This window comes from Hylobates moloch, unplaced genomic scaffold, assembly GCF_009828535.3.
Source record: "Hylobates moloch isolate HMO894 unplaced genomic scaffold, HMol_V3 SCAFFOLD_15, whole genome shotgun sequence".
NCBI classification, from domain to species: domain Eukaryota; kingdom Metazoa; phylum Chordata; class Mammalia; order Primates; family Hylobatidae; genus Hylobates; species Hylobates moloch.
The window spans coordinates 69200631-69217686 of record NW_026652290.1 but is presented as its reverse complement, the minus strand read 5'-3'; the positions used below and the strand labels follow the sequence as shown (position 1 = coordinate 69217686).

The 17056-nt window shown below is 39.7% G+C and overlaps 1 protein-coding gene across 1 annotated transcript in view; it reads right to left on the bottom strand.

Moving 5' to 3' along the window:
• The window catches only part of PNPT1 (polyribonucleotide nucleotidyltransferase 1), a 54795-nt gene that overhangs the window by 28423 nt on the left and 9316 nt on the right, over nt 1-17056 (bottom strand). The window contains exons 5-13 of the mRNA XM_032179134.2: nt 16881-16930; nt 13983-14046; nt 13841-13888; nt 12824-12937; nt 6010-6196; nt 5033-5084; nt 4357-4414; nt 884-980; nt 23-125 (exon numbers count right to left, since the gene is read on the bottom strand). Coding sequence (XP_032035025.1) covers nt 23-125; nt 884-980; nt 4357-4414; nt 5033-5084; nt 6010-6196; nt 12824-12937; nt 13841-13888; nt 13983-14046; nt 16881-16930 — 773 coding nt within the window. The remainder of the gene's footprint in view (nt 1-22; nt 126-883; nt 981-4356; nt 4415-5032; nt 5085-6009; nt 6197-12823; nt 12938-13840; nt 13889-13982; nt 14047-16880; nt 16931-17056) is intronic.

The window sequence follows — 17056 nt, the reverse complement described above, 5'->3', positions numbered from 1 at the left end:
TAGAGCTTTTTATATAAATTACCTGTGTTTGTCCTCTTTGAAATAATGCTGATCCATGAAGGGTTTTAAACATATCTACCTCACAACTTACATTCCTAAGTGAAGTCAAATCCCGACCATCGCACCTATAGTGATATAGGAAATAAGTACATGAAGTAATGCTGGAAACAGAAAAATCACGTCTTTATCTCTCCCAGGAAGTTCTCAATCTCAGCTGTGTATCATAATCCCCTGTGGAACTTTAAAAAATAATAGATACTTGAGCACTATCCTGAATATCACTTAATCAGAATGTCTGAAGTTGAACCTATATTCCTGTGTTGTTAAAAAGCTGTACAGGTAGGCCGGGCGCGGTGGCTCACGCCTGTAATTCCAGCACTTTCGGAGTCCGAGGCAGGCAGATCACGAGGTCAGGAGATCGAGACTATCCTGGCTAACACGGTGAAACCCGTCTCTACTAAAAATACAAAAAATTAGCCGGGTGTGGTGGTGGGCACCTGTAGTCCCAGCTACTCGGGAGGCTGAGGCAGGAGAATGATGTGAACCTGGAAGACGGAGCTTGCAGTGAGCCGAGATTGCACTCCAGCCTGGGTGACAGAGCGAGACTCTGTCTCAAACAAACAAACAAACAAACAAAAAACCTCTACAGATAATCCTGAAGTGCAGTCAGGGCTGGCAGGCACTGCTTTACACACCAGGCCCAAGACAGATGGTCACATATCACGTACTTTTTCTTCAATAGGTGTCCATTTATACAGCAAATATTATAATTCTTTACTGTTCACTTGAAAAAAAACAAACTTTCTTTGATCAAGTTTCCATTTTCAAGGCAACTTGCGGAGACAGTGCATACTTCAATTTCAACAAAAAAGGGTATGCTTACCTTTTGTATTCATTCAAAATAATACTTCTAAAAACTTCCTTTGTAACAACATTGAAGGATTCTATTATTTCATATGGATCGGCCTCTGGAAATTTTTCTATAGAAAAAAGACAAACCAAAACAAAGATTTTTACTTTTTTAGGAAATAGGATTTCTCTAAAGTTCATAGCATAAAATCAACTAACTACAGGAATCAACCAAGGGAGATGACTCTGAACGTTTAGTCCTCAGGCAAACACAGTAGATAAATTAAATGTTCTCAAGCAACTGTGACACATCAAGTACCAAGTACCACAACTGTGTTGATATTGTGAACTTAGTTTGCTTTCTACCTGAATGACTGAATGACAGTGCTTTGAAATCAGTTCCTTTTTCTTTCTTTTTTTTTGGAGACAAAGTCTTGCTCTGTTATCCAGGCTGGAGTGCAATGCCGCAATCTTGGCTCACTGCAACCTCTGTCTCCTGGGTTCAAGCAATTCTCCTGCCTTAGCATCCTGAGTGGCTGGGACTACAGGCATGTACCACCACGCCTGGCTAATTTTTTTGTATTTTAGTGGAGATAGGGTTTTACCATGTGGCCCAGGCTGCTCTTGAACTCCTGAAGTCAGGCAATCTGTCTGCCTCGGCCTCCCAAAGTGCTAGGATTACAGGCGTGAGCCAATGCGCCCGGCCCATTAGTTCCCTTTTCTATTATGTTACCAGAAGAATCCAGCCAACCTTTATGGAAAAGGTCTGACAGTCTTTTTTTTTTTGAGATGGAGTTTCGCTCTTGTTGCCCAGGCTAGAGTGCAATGGCATGATCTCAGCTCACCGCAACCTTCGCCTCCTGGGTTCAAGCAATTCTCCTGCCTCAGCCTCCCTAGTAGTTGGGATTATAGGCATGTGCCAACACACCTGGCTAATTTTTGTATTTTTAGTAGAGACGGGGTTTCTCCATGTTGGTCAGGCTGGGCTCGAACTCCTGACCTCAGGTGATCCGCCTGCCTTGGCCTCCCAAAGTGCTGGGATTACAGGCATGAGCCATCGTGCCCGGCCTAACTGACAGTTTTAAGAGTAGACACCCTCACTCTTTTGCCTTTAATCTAAATCTGCAAATTGGGGAAAAATTTTAAAAATATATTATAAATCCCTACAAACTGTTTTCTATCTAATATTTGTCGAACGCTTTCATGAGCCAGGCACTTTATTGGTTTTTTAATGCTTTTAACTTTCATAATAACTTATGAACTAAATTTTATTATTCCCATTCTACAGAAGAAGAAACTGAGGCTTAAAGGGGTGAAGTACTGTGTAAGAGATAACCAATGAGTTTAAAAAAAAAAAACATAAATAAAAAACAAAGAGGTGGAGTAAACTGCCTGAGACCACACAGGTAGTAACTGATACAGCTGTAACCTGAATACAGATCTGTCAGCCTCAAAGGCTTATGGTTTTATTTTATTTTATTTTTAGCTTAGGGTTTAGATGTTAAACTATTCTACCCTATCAATTAATTTATGCCAAGTTTTAAGTACTATTCTCTCATGTGTATGGTTTATCAAACATAACTTCAAAGTAACCAAAACACAAGAAATGGTCATAGAAAGATATATTAGATTGTATCTTCCTCAGATAAGAATAATTTTTAATATTAGACTTTAATATCTTTTCTGCTTTAACTGAGTTGTACTTGGAAAGGAAAACAATCAGTACCAAAACGTTTAAAATATCCTATCAACCCAGAGGGTCATGAAGATATTCTACTATGTATAATACAAACAAAGTCACTTTTCTTTTAAAATAAGACAATATTCGCTATAAAATTTCTTTCTTACCAAATAGGATGAAACGTAGTGAGAAAGGACTAAACTTATTCAATGACAATTACAATTAATGGCCTTAGTATCAATGCTAACAGCATTTTTTTTTTTTTTGAGATGGAGCCTTGCTCTATTGCCCAGGCTGGAGTGCAGTGGTGATCTCAGCTCACTACAACCTCTGCCTAACAGGTTCAAGCGATTCTCGTGCCTCGGCCTCCCGAGTAGCTGGGATTACAGGCGCCTGCCACCACGCCCGCCTAATTTTTGTATTTTTGGTAGAGATGGGGTTTCACCATATTGGCCAGGCTGATCTTGAACTCCTGACCTCAAGTGATCCACCCACTTTGGCCTCCCAAAGTGCTGGGATTACAGGCATGAGCCGCCACACCTGGCCAGTTTTTTTTTTTTATCTTAAAATAAATATTCATGTGAGAGTATATTTGTCTATTAGAAAAATTAACAAAAACTATGTCATACTTCATTTATATTCAGTTTGTGTGAGGTTGATATTATTATTATTATTTATTTATTTATTTATTTATTTATTTATTTTTTTGAGACACAGTCTTGCTCCATCGCCCAGGCTGGAGTGCAGTGGCGCGATCTCGGCTCACTGCAAGCTCCACCTCCCGGGTTCACGCCATTCTCATGCCTCAGCCTCCTGAGTAGCTGGGACCAGAGGCGCCCGCCACCACGCCTGGCTAACTTTTTGTATTTTTAGTAGAGACAGGGTTTCACCGTGTTAGCCAGGATGGTCTCGATCTCCTGACCTCGTGATCCGCCTGCCTTGGCCTCCCAAAGTGCTGGGATTACAGGTGTGAGCCACCACGCCTGGCCAGAGGTTGATATTATACAGTAAGATCCTTTGCTTAATAATTACTGGAGAGCTAAATTACCTAAGTTCTGTATCTTATGATTCCACTAGGTATTAAGAATAGCATCAGTTAACATTTATTGAACACTTACTGTGTGGCAGGCGCAGATGTAAATGATTCACTCATTTAATCCCCATAAACCAGGTATTATTAACACTGCAATTTCACAGATCAAGAACTCAAGAATTTAAAATAATATATTTGGGTTTTCAAATGACAAGATACCAGGTTACATTTCTTGTATGGTAAGAGTTTGATTCAGAAAAGATCAGGAACATTCACATTCAACACTTACTAGGTACCTACTCTGCATCAAATGTAGTGCTAGCTACATTCATAGAAGTTAATTTACCAGTAACCCTGTGAGCTATCATTATTAAAAGTTTATTGACAATAAAGCTGAGAAGCAATGAGAGTAACATTTACTTGAGATCTTCAACCAAAGTTAAAAAAAAAAGTCTATTATTTCTTTTAATGCTTTTAAAATTAAAAAAAAAACATAGTAATAGCGGTTCTGTGCAAAGGGGACTTCCTCTTTCCCCGAAACAGTTCGGGGAGGCTTTGGAGAAGAGGTGGTATTTGAACCTTGGGTTAGAAGAAGACCACCTGCTATGAGAGAGCATTCTAGGTCTAGGGAACAGCAGCTGTAAAGTTCAAAGTCCTTTGAATTCTTCTTTGCTTACAGATGTGATGCCTTTCCTCTTTGACCTTTAATCCCAAGAAGCAAGAGTCAGGCCATGCCTTATTAAAGCTGCCCTCAGCAAAATAATAAAATAAAATAAAATGAAATGAAATTTACCTTTTAGTTGTTCCTCCGTATCTAATCTTATTTTGTTAACAGCTTCATCTCTGGAAACCTAAAAGAAAGTTGAGGTTCAGTTACCACATATACATGACAACATTTAATATTTCTGTTTTCTAATTATTATACAATGAACACACTGTGAATTACTCAGATTTCTTTAATATTCTTTAAAATATTAGAATTGATTCTTGATTTATGACAAATACTATATGTTAATTCGTTCAAATACATTTGTACACTCCCCTAAAACTTACATTAAAAAGAAAAGAACTTTGGGTGGCCAAGGTGGGCAGATCACTTGAGGCCAGGAGTTCGAGACCAGCCTGGCCAACATGGCCATCTCTACTAAAAATACAAAAGATAGCTGAGTGTGGTGGCGTGCACCTGTAATCCCAGCTACTTGGGAGGCTGAGGCATGAGAATCGCTGGAAGGCGAAAGTTGCAGTGAGCTGAGATCATGCCACTGCACTCTAGCCTGGGCAACAGAGAGAGACTCTGTCTCAAAAACAAAACAAAACAAAAGAACGGAGAAACAATTAGGCTTTTGTTAGCTTTTCATTTAGAGATTTTTAATAAAAATAGGACTAGCATTCATAAAGAAAATTACATGAGTTATGACAAAAATGTATTCCTAGGGCAATTATAGAAGACAAAACTCAGGTATACCTACTTTGTCATGCTCGTAATCTGTAAAAACTGCATAGAGTCTCTCCATAGCCAGTCTATTTAAGCACAAAATAAATGTTAGCACAATAATATCTGGAAACATGAGGCAGTTTCTATTATAAACAAAACTGAAATATTTAATAATAATCAGCTAAAACTTTAATAAATACTTCAGAAAGAATTAAAAATTTATATTGCTATTTATCATTGCTAATCTGTTTACTATTTATGGTATAGAACACATTTCTTTCTCCCACCCTCTCAGGGGAAACCACATGTGGTATCCTGTTCTTTTCTTCTTAATTGTTCAATTAATTTCACCTTTCACATACTCTTTTTAACCTCTTCCTTTCTTCATTCTACCCATTTAGGCTCCATTATCACATGAAACTCTTTTGCTAGGAAGAGTTAATTTAATTTCCAACTCATGGCTGTGCAACTGACATTAAGGGAAAGTATTAACCTTTTCAATTTTTTCAAATAAAATAATTTTCCAGTGATTCATTTACATTTACTGAGTGTCTGCCTAACGTTCTAAGCACTGGACATGAAACAGTGATTACATCTGATTTCTTTTTGAGAATTCCAACAGTCTCCTTAGATATTCAAATATCTTATGTTTTATTCTCTTTTTCCCAGACGTGGAGAGATGTGGTGATTACCTGAATCTTGACCAATAAACACACTCTTTCATTTCAGATTCAAAGTCAGGTCTTACAAGAGTGATGTGGGCTTATCCTTCTTAAGGGAGTAAACAGATATTTACGGGAATGACTCTTAAAACAGAAAAGTGCTATTTATGAAGTAAACAGATATTTAGCTATTTATGAGTAAACAGATATTTATGGGAATGACTCTTAAAACAGAAAAGTGCTATTTATGAAGTAATGCATGGGCAGTGCTTCCATGGGAAGTTTCTCTCCCATGAGGAAATTAAATCTGATGACAATTTCATATTTTCATTTGCACAGATGTTCTTACTTATGAGTATGTTTCACAATCTCTGGCGAAGGGGTAAATAACTTCTGAGGTGTCCTCTTGGTAACACCAGTTTCTTTTACCAACTGCTGAATGCCCTGAATTATTTGTTGGGTATATTTCACTCCCACTTTGATAGCATGGCAAAAGTCCTGCTGTAAAATGTTCTCTGCAGAGGCTTCCAACATGACTATTTAAAGGAAAAAGGAAAAAAAAAAAATGACTGCCATCGAAGCTCTCAGTAATACAACATTTTCAAATACCATGACATGACATAAATATTATGGATCAATTTTACTTCTTAGTGATAGATCCACCTTGATTTCTTTCCTCAGAATCAACATACTTCCCAAATGTAAGCAGTGGTAAATGAATAAAGACACCTTGATATCTGTATTTAGGTTTATATTCTCCTTAAGTTTAAGGAGGGATTTCCCATAAAAAATGAAACAGAAAAAAAAAAAAAGAAATTATGTATTTATTTTAAAAGTAAGTTTTATTGAACTATAAGTCACATAAAATAAAAACTAAATCTTTTAAAGTATACAAGTGCATTTGTTTTTAATACTTTTTTTTTTTTTTTTTGAGACGGAGTCTCGCTCTGTTGACCAGGCTGGAGTGCAGTGGCGCGATCTCGGCTCACTGCCAGCTCCGCCTCCCAGGTTCACGCCATTCTCCTGCCTCAGCCTCCTGAGTGGCTGCGACTACAGGCGTCCGCCACCATGCCCAGCTAATTTTTTGTATTTTTAGTAGAGACGGGGTTTCACTGTGTTAGCCAGGATGGTCTCGATCTCCTGACCTTGTGATCTGCCCGCCTCGGCCTCCTAACGTGCTGGGATTACAGGCGTGAGCCACCACCCCTGGCAATACATATTTTAAATAAAATGTAAAAATATGTAACACAATAGGAATCTAATAAATATTTCCTGTTTAACAATTAATTCTCACATTGTCTAATTCTTGCACAGATGGGAAAATCTCTGCAGTGATCCTGTTTCAAGTAAGCCAACTAAAGGACTGAATAATACAATTTTTTCTTTTTTTTTCTTTTTTTTTTTTTTTGAGACAGTCTCTCTCTGTCGCCCAGGCTGGAGTGCAGTAGTGGCATCATCTCGGCTCACTGCAAGCTCTGCCTCCTGGGTTCACACCATTCTCCTGCCTCAGCCTCCTGAATAGCTGGGACTACAGGCACCCGCCACCACGCCTGGCTAATTTTTTTGTATTTTTAGCAGAGATGGGGTTTCGCCATGTTAGCCAGGATGGTCTTGATCTCCTGACCTTGTGATCCGCCCACCTCAGCCTCCCAAAGTGCTGGGATTACAGGCGTGAGCCACCACGCCAGGCCAATATAATTTTTTCTATTGCATTAGAAATAGCTAAAGGAAGTTTTCTAAACAGAAATGAAAAAATATGAGAAGACATCGTGGACTGTTAGAAAAGAAAGAAAATCAGTATGCAAACTAAGAATAAATATAGAGGCTGGGCCTGGTGGCTCACACCTGTAATCCCAGAACTTTGGGAGGCTAAAGTGGGCAGATCACCTGAAGTCAGAGTTCGAGACCAGCCTGGCCAACATAGCGAAACTCTGTCTCTACTAAAAATACAAAAAAATTAGCCAGGCGTGGTGGTGGGTACCTGTAGTCCCAGCTACTCAGGAGGCTGAGGCATGAGAATCACTTGAACCCAGGAGGTGGAGGTTGCAGTGAGCTGAGATCACACCACTGCACTCTAGCCTGGGCGACAGAATGAGGCTCCATCTCAAAAATAAATAAATACATAAAGAGAGAAAAAGAGTAAATACAGAGCAATAAGCTTTTCTTTCCCTCTTGAGTTTTCTAAATTATGTTTGACAGTTGAAGCAAAAGCAAAAATTGTAACAGTGCCTGATATGGTTCTAACTGTAGAAGAAAATGATAACAATTGCATTCTAAATGGGAGAGGGTAAAGGGAAATAAGGTTTCCGTATTTTGCACCAGGCCTGAAGAAATTTCTTCTGATACCATGATACTGAGATGGCTACATTCTTTTTCTCATCTGTATTTCCAGAATATCCTCTCACTTTGACAGGATTAAACCAGAGATTTTTAAAAATTCATTTAATGGGTGTAAATTATATCTCAATAAATTGCTTTTAAAAATGAAATATGTGGCCAGGTGTGATGGCTCACGACTATTGTCCCAGTACTTTGGGAGGCCAAGGTGGGAGGATTATTTGAGGCCAGCAGTCTGGGACCAGGCTGAGCAACACAGCAAGGTCCTGTCCCTAAAAAAATAAAAGCTAGAACATAAAAAACTCATCTGTGGTGGTGTGCCTGTAATCCTAGCTATTCTAGAGGCTGAGGCAGGATGATCACTTGAGGCCAGCAGTTTGAAGCTAGGCTACAGTGAGCCATGATCACGCCACTATACTCATACTCTAGTCTGGACAACAGAGTTGAGAACCAGATTAAAAAATATATATATATGGCTGGGCATGGGGCTCATGCTTGTAATTCCAGTGCTATGGGAGGACAGGACACGAGGATTGCTTGAGGCCAGGAGATTAGCCTGGGCAATATAATGAGATGCTATATCTAATAAAAGTAACGGTAAAATTAAAAAAATAGAATATGACAAAGAAAAATGGTTACCCCCCCAAATAAATTTTGTTTTCACTCATTAAACTTTAATGCAATTCCTTTTAAAAAATACTTTCTAAGAAAATTCCTTTAGCCAGGTGTGGTGACATGTGCCTGGATTCCCAGCTACTCAGGAGGCTGAGGACAGAGGATCGTTTGAACTCCACAGTTTGAGGCTGTAGTGATGTATAATCACACCATTACATTCCAGCTTGACAACAGAGTGAGACTGTCTCAAAAAAAAAAAAAAAAAAAAAAAAGAAAGAACACTCCTTACAGTTGAGTCTACAGAGCTGTGCTGTCCAATATGGTAACTACTAGCCACATATGGCTACTTGCATTTAAATTATTTAAAATTAGACAAAATTAAAATTTTGGTTCCTCAGTTACTCTAGCCACATCTGAAGTGCTAAGTAGCCACATGATCAGATATAAAACATTCCCTTCACTGCAGAGTTCTACTGGACAACACTGCCATCGATGCTAAAAATTTAAACATAAAAGCTTGTCAAAATGATTGCTTATAGGCCCAGCGTGGTGGCTCACGCTTGTAATCCCAGCACTTTGGGAGGCCGAGGCAGGTGGATCACCTGAGGTCAGGAGTTTGAGACCAGCCTGGCCAACATGTTGAAACCCCATCTCTACTAAAATTAAAAAATTAGCCAGGTGTGGTGGCACACACCTGTAGTCCCAGCTACTTGGGAGGCTGAGGCAAGAGAATCGCTTGAACCTGGAGGTGGAGGTTGCAGTGAGCCGAGATCGCGCCACTGCACTCCAGCCTGGGTGGCAGAGTAAGACTCCATCTCAACCAAAAAAAAAAAAAAAAAAAAAAAGAAGAACCTATAAATTCTAGACCCAAAATATCTTCTAAAAATATGTTACTGGTATACTTTTTCCTGACATATCTTCTCACATACAGAAATAATAGTGATATTAAATATACCAGTTGAAAACAAGCATCTAAATGGTACTGTTCAGAATGTTGGTGTTGAAGTTATCCAGCAGCTGACAGCATGGAGAATTATTCTTGCCCTATAAGATTATACTGTAAAGATTCGGATGACTGCCTGGGAGTGGTGGCTCACGCCTGCAATCCCAGCACTTTGGGAGGCCGAGGCGGGTGGATCACCTGAGGTCAGGAGTTTGATACCAGCCTGATAAACATGGTGAAACCCTGTCTCTACTAAAAACACAAAAATTAGCCAGGTGTGGTGGTGCACACCCGTAATCCCAGCTACTCAGGAGGCTGAGTCAAGACAATCACTTGAACCTGGGACGCGGAGGCTGCACTGAGCCAAGATCGTGCCACTGTACTCCAGCCTGGGCAAGAGAGAGAGACCTGGTCTCCAAAAAAAAAAAAAAAGATTTGGATGACTAAATGACTAAATATTTTAATAATGAAATAGTAGCAATTACTTTTTTGTATTTTTGTATCATGGAAGTTCCATGATGGTGGTATTTCACTTGGACCCAATGTTAACTTTAACAGGTAAACAAGGGGTTAAAATGCATATTTGATGCATCTTTATGAAAGCAGAGAGAGCTGGCTGAATAGCTGCATGGAAATAGTGATACAAAAGTCATAAAATGGAGGCTGGTAATTCCTGAAAACCATCTCCTTACAGGTTGGTTCTGAATCACTCTCAGCCTCCCTCTACCCAAGGCTACTCTCTGAAATTTATGCACTCTAGAGTCTCATTCTTCCCTCCTGAAAGCAACAGGTGAGAAGAGCCAGCTGGAAGTCAGCCTATGGGGTTTCTATGGCATGCCATATGTGCAGCAAAGATTCCTTGGTTCTGCTGGGTGCGGTGGCTCACGCCTATAATCCCAGCACTTTTGGTGGCAGATCACTTGAGGCCAGGAATTCGAGACCAGCCTAGCCAACATGGCAAAACCCCGTCTCTACTAAAAATACAAAAATTAGCTGGGCGTGGCGGTGCACGCCTATAATCCCAGCTACTTGGGAGACTGAGGCAGGAGAATCACTTGAGCCTGGCAGGCAGTGTTGCAGTGAGCTAAGATCGCACTGCTGTACTCCTCCACCCTGTGCAACAGAGCGAGACTGTCTCAAAAAAAAAAAAAAAAAAGATTATTAGTTCATTCTTCTAATGTCTACTTAACAATTAGAAGGGTTCAAACTCTAAGGCAGATAGTGGCTATATGACCAATTTGCAGCAGGTTTATTTCTGTGTCTTTTTTTTTTTTTTTTTTTTTTTTTTTTTTTTTTTTTTTTGAGACAGAGTCTCGCTCTGTTGCCCAGGCTGGAGTGCAGTGGCGCGATCTCGGCTCACTGAAAGCTCCGCCTCCCAGGTTCACACCATTCTCCTGCCTCAGCCTCCCAGTAGCTGGGACTACAGGTGCCTGCCACCACGCCCGGCTAATTTTTTTGTATTTTTAGTAGAGACAGGGTTTCACTGTGTTAGCCAGGATGGTCTCGATCTCCTGACCTCATGATCTGCCTGTCTCGGCCTCCCAAAGTGCTGGGATTACAGGCGTGAGCCACCGCGCCCGGCCACTTCTGTGTCTTAATGATAGTAGCAGGTATTAACTGTATGCTTATTAGGTACCAGTAACATGCTGGGCACTTTGCAAATCTTGACTCTTATCTTCGTAACTACCCTGTAAAGTAATAAGACTAGTTTACTAATAGTGAATAAACGAACGCTGTAACTTTCAGCAAAAATTCAGATGAACAGGAAACCAATACTTTGCTCAAGGCTCCGAGATGCTCAAACATGAGGTAGACATCATCTATTACTCACGGCTTCCCCATTCTTTGGAATATCCTCTCTACATTTTGATAGTTACTCACAGTACTAATCCCATCTTCTGGAGGCAGAATACAAAAATCATTTCCTTGCCTCGCTTGCACTCAAGGGTATAGTCATGTGCCACAGTTCTGCTCAATGAGATGTAAATAGAAACTGCTGTGTGGGGATTTCTGGGAAAGTTGCTTAAAACGCAGGTTGACTTACTCAACTGTCACACACCTTTTTGCTATTCCCTTCTTTTTTCTTCCTCCTGCCTATAAGTCAGGTAAGTTGGCCAGAGCTCTTCATGCCAGTTCATATGCATGAAGATGAGGCCACATCTTGAGGATAGCAGAGGAGAAAGCTAAAAGGAATCTAGATTTCTGAAGATGTCATGTAACCACTATCACTGTCCTAGATTTACCACCTCTGAATTTCTTTTACCTGAGAGAAAAACAAAGTTTCCATCTTGTTTAAGTCTTATTTATTTGGTTTGACAACACAACCCCCAACTAATATGTGGGGATTTTTCTAATTTACAGAACCTAATTTTAACTTCATCACTGGCTAACATACCAGAAGAAGCAGCTGGAAATGAGATGTTTCACATATTACTTGCACAAAAAAGCAGAAAAAGTTGAATAGTTTTGTTTCATCAAAATGTTCCCACATCAGAAGACCCTATGTCAAAAAGTCCCACACATCAAACATCACATAGTAGAATAAACCAACAATAAAAGTCCTTAAATAATTTGTCCAAGATCACATGATTATAGTGGCAGAGACAGGTTTCAAATCCAGGTCATTCTGACTGCTAAAGCCCATTTTCCTTCCACAGAACAAGGACCTGATTTTCGTATGCAAGTATGCAAGTATGACATTTCTGTCACAAGGAGTAAGTGAAAATGGCCCATGGTCAATGCATTTCTTCTATTTTATTACCAGTTTTCCACCTAGTAGAAATGGGTCACTTCTTAAGAGGATACCAAGCAGACTTAGAATGAAATAGCTAAATTATAATATTTAAACTAATAAAATGGTTACTACCAGACTTAGAACTTCTATTTTTAAACTAAGTTATTTAGACTAATAACTTATTAGTCTAAACATAATTACTGAAATTATTTTTAGACTAAAAATTAGTTATAATTTTAATAATTTTAATTAAAATTTAGTCTAAAAATAATTACTGAAATGATCTTGGTAAATATTTTTGTATATTTTAAATAAAATTGAATACAATCCTGTAGTTTTAGGTATCATTTGACACAAAGCAAGAGCACTACAAAAATAGGACAGAGATAAAACATTACAAAAACAGGACAGAGACAAAACACAACAAAAATTTTTATGGCTACCAACAAAACATACACAGAGATTAAATTCAGTTTAAGAAGCCAGAACTTGAAAGTAAAATCCAAAACAAATGTGGTATTTAAAACAACTTACCAATCTGACTTTTAGGTGCTCCAGCAACCACTAAATTTAAAGTACTAGAAGACATTTCTTTTCTTGTTGGGTTAACAACATATTCTCCATCAATTATTCCTATTCGTACTGCCCCTGAAATGTATTAGAATATTGGCAACTATTTAATGGAAATTCCCAGTTTTCAAGACATTATTCCAGTCATGGCTTCAACCCCATCTTTGATTGTGACCACAGAATAAAATCCATGTTTCTACCATGGTATTTAAGACCCACAGAACATCCTACCCCACCCTACCTTCTGGCCTCACTGGACCACTCTGAATTGCTCAAATATACCACTTCTTCCACACCTCTGGGATTATGCTCATGTTTGTCCCCTGGTCTAGTCAGTATCCTCTCTAAGGCAAATGCTTAACACCAGATCCTACTAAGGTTCAGCTTACACAATGACTACTCTGAGGAGCCCTCCTTGACAACCTGACCACACAAAATCAAACCTGCTCTTCTCTATCATATTCTTAGTACTCTATGTCTTTATAATAACACTGATTATAAATAATTATCTGTCTCCTTTATGCTGAAAGCAAGAACTGCATCTTTCATCGTTGTATTGCTAGGGCCTGCTCTGCCTAGGACACTTGATAATTATTTACTCAATGAGCCATTTTTATATTGCATGATTATGAACTTATAACAGCTGTAAGTTACATTAATTTCATGCTGAAGGAGTATATACTCTGATAATTTCCCAGTTAAAAAAAAAAAAAAAAGAAGTCCTCTAACAGAAAGAGGCAATTATGAGGTCAAAATATCTAGGGACATAAAATCTGTAACACTGTAACATATGCTATTAGAAACAGAACCCAAGACAAGGATGAAAATGTCTGAAAGACCTGAAAGGAGACTTAGAATGTCATCTAGTTCAATTCATGAAGAGGTTATAAATCAGAGCCATATGCCATTGCTGTAACATGGTCACTACTACTTAATGAAAAAAATATACATATGATTTCTTACTTTTAAATCCTAACTTACCAACAGGTCCATTCCAAGGAATATCTGATAATGAGAGGGCTACAGAAGCTTAAAAAAGGAGAAAAATAAGGGCTGAAATTAGAATTTCATTGCTTTAAAAAAAATCAACACTGATAATTTTAATCCCTACTTTTATACTTACCACCATTAATTGCTAGGACATCAGGCTCATTAACACCATCTACTGCTAACAGATTACACAGAACCTGGTAAAAGGGAAAAAATTTGAAGCACTTAAAATAATCTGTTTGATTTGGAAGGGTTATCATTTAGGTTAACATCTTGGCCTAAAATACCAGAGCACTATATGGCTAAAAGCAGGGGCTTTGTAGCCAAACCTCTTAATTTTGGCTATCATTTAACCAAATGCTTGACATTAGATAAATTACTTAAACCTCAAAAGCTTCCTCATCTTTAAAAGGGAAAAACAGGCCAGGCGTGGTGGCTCACGCCCGTAATCTCAGCACTTTGGGAGGCTGAGGAGGGCGGATCACCTGAGGTCAGGAGTTTGAGACTAGTCTGATCAACATGGTGAAACTCTGTCACTACTAAAAAGACAAAAATTAGCCGGTGTAGAGACTGGTGCCTGTAGTCCCAGCTAATCAGGAGGCTGAGGCAGGAGAATCTCTTGAACCCAGGAGGCAGAGGTTGCAGTGAGCTGAATCGCGCCATTGCACTCCAGCCTGGGTGCCAGAGTGAGAATCTGTCTCTAAATAAATAAATAAATGCGAAAAATAATGGCATCTTCCCAAAGGGTTCCTATGAGAATTAGATAAATATCGTAGGTAAAGCACTTATCACAGTCCTCGCATGTTGCAAGTATTCAGTAAATGTTAGCTATTTCTATCATATAAAAATATTTTCTAGGCCAGGTATGGTGGCTCACGCCTGTAATCCCAACATTTTGGGAGGCCGAGGCAGGAGGATCACTTGAGGTCAGGAGTTCAAGACCAGCCTGGCCAACATGGCAAAACCCCGTCTCTACTAAAAACACACAAATTAGCCATGCGTGGTAGTGCACGCCTATAATCCCAGCTACTAGGGAGGCTGAGGCAGGAGAATCACTTGAACCCGGAGGCAGTGGTTTCAGTGGGCTGAGATCACTCCATTGGACTCCAGCCTAGGCAACAGGAGCGAAAATCCGTTTCAAAAAAAAAAAAGGCTGGGCGTGGTGGCTCGTGCCTGTAATCCCAGCATGTTGGGAGGCTGAGGTGGGCAGATCACGAGGTCAGGAGATCGAGACCACCCTGCCTAACATGGTGAAACCCCATCTCTACTAAAAAAAAAATACAAAAAATTAGCCGGGCATGTTGGCAGGTGCCTGTAGTCCCAGCTATTCAGGAGGCTGAGGCAGGAGAACAGTGTGAACCCGGGAGGCGGAGCTTGCAGTGAACCGAGATTGCGCCACTGCACTCCAGCCTGGTCGACAGAGCGAGACTCCATCTCAAAAAACAAACAAACAATTTCTGTTGGCCAGGTGCAGTGGCTCAGGCCTATAATACCAGCACTTTGAGAGGCTGAGGCAGGGGATCACTTGAGATCAGGAGTTCAAGACCAGTCTGGCCAACATGGCAAAACCCCGTCTCTATTAAAAATAGAAAAAAATTAGCCGGATATGGTGGCGGGCACCTGTAATCCCAGCTACTCAGGAGGCTGAGGCAGGGAGAATGGTTTGAACCTGGGAGGCAGAGATTGCAGTGAACCGAGATCACACCATTGCACTCCAGCCTGGGTGACAGAGAGAGACTCCGTCTCAAAAAAAAAAAAAAAATTTCTGTTTATAAGCATAGATGAAACAAACTTTATACTGCAATAATGTGCCCATGTCATGCACTTAAGAAAAAAACTTCCCTGACCGGGTGTGGTGGCTCATGCCTGTAATACCAGCAGTTTGGGGGGCTGAGGCAGGAAGATCACTTGAAAGCAGGAGTTCGAGACCAGCCTGGCTTACATAGTGAAACCCCCTCTCTACAAAAAACAAAAAAACTTAGCTGGGTATAGTGGTTTGTGCCTGTAGTCCCAGCTACTTAGGAGGCTAAGTTTGGAGGATCACTTGGGCTCAGGAGTTTGAGGCTGCAGTGAGCCATAATCATGCCAACTGTACCCCAGCCTGGGCAACAAAGGTCCTGACTCAAAACAAAACAAACAAACAAACAAAAAAAACACAGAAAAAACTTCCTGAGGCTGAGGCTGTGATATTCTTGCAAAGGCATATTTGCAAGGTGTATTTATTTATTTCAAAAGAATGAAATGGTTACTTAAGCATATGTGTCATTATCCTTAAAAAAAAATATTATTCAGAAAGTATTAACATATAATAAAGTAGAGGTTCAGAGGATCCAGCAATAAAATTAGGTAATAAAAATTAGTTACGTTGGTTGTCCTATTCCCAGCCTGATCTGGTCTCCACTCACTCTAGTCACGCTGATCTTCTTTTTAAACTCACTAATTTCTTTCCTGCCTCTGGGCTTTCAATGCTTCCCTGACACACCTTGGTTGGCTAACTCCTACTCAGATACGGGTGTCAACTCAAACAGACACTGAATAAATGTTAGCTTTTTAAAAGTACTATCTTTTCGCCAGGCACAGTGGCTCACGCATATAATCCTAGCACTTTGGGAGGCCGAAGGAGGGTGGGGGGTGGATCACGAGGTGAGGAGTTTGAGACCAGCCTGACCAACATGGTGAAAACCGGTCTCTATTAAAAATACAAAAATTAGCTGGGCACGGTGGTGCGTGCCTGTAACCCCAGCTACTCAGGAGGCTGAGGCAGGAGAATCACTTGAACCTGGGAGGTGGAGGTTGCAGTGAGTTGAGATCGTGCCATTGTACTCCAGCCTGGGCGACACAGTGAGACTCTGTCTCAAAAAAAAAAAAAAAAAAAAAGGTACTATCTTTTTTCAAAAACTTAATATAAAATATAACAGTATCATAAAAAATTCTTAAGTTCTTTATAATGTTTAGTCTAGGAAATATTACAGAGATTCATTAAGTAATTTTTGATTGATCTGGCAACTAAAAAACCTAAAGCAGAATCTACCTGTGTATCATAGAAGTAGCCAGCTGGAAAGAGCGGTCTAATTGAACGATCTGCCAAAAGAAAGAAAAAGACATTAAACCATAGTGACAGAGTTGCTTTACAGTTCAAAACTTTTGAACTAATATAGATAGCCATTCAATGTTTTCAAGAAAAATCCCCTTGGACTGATTTACTAA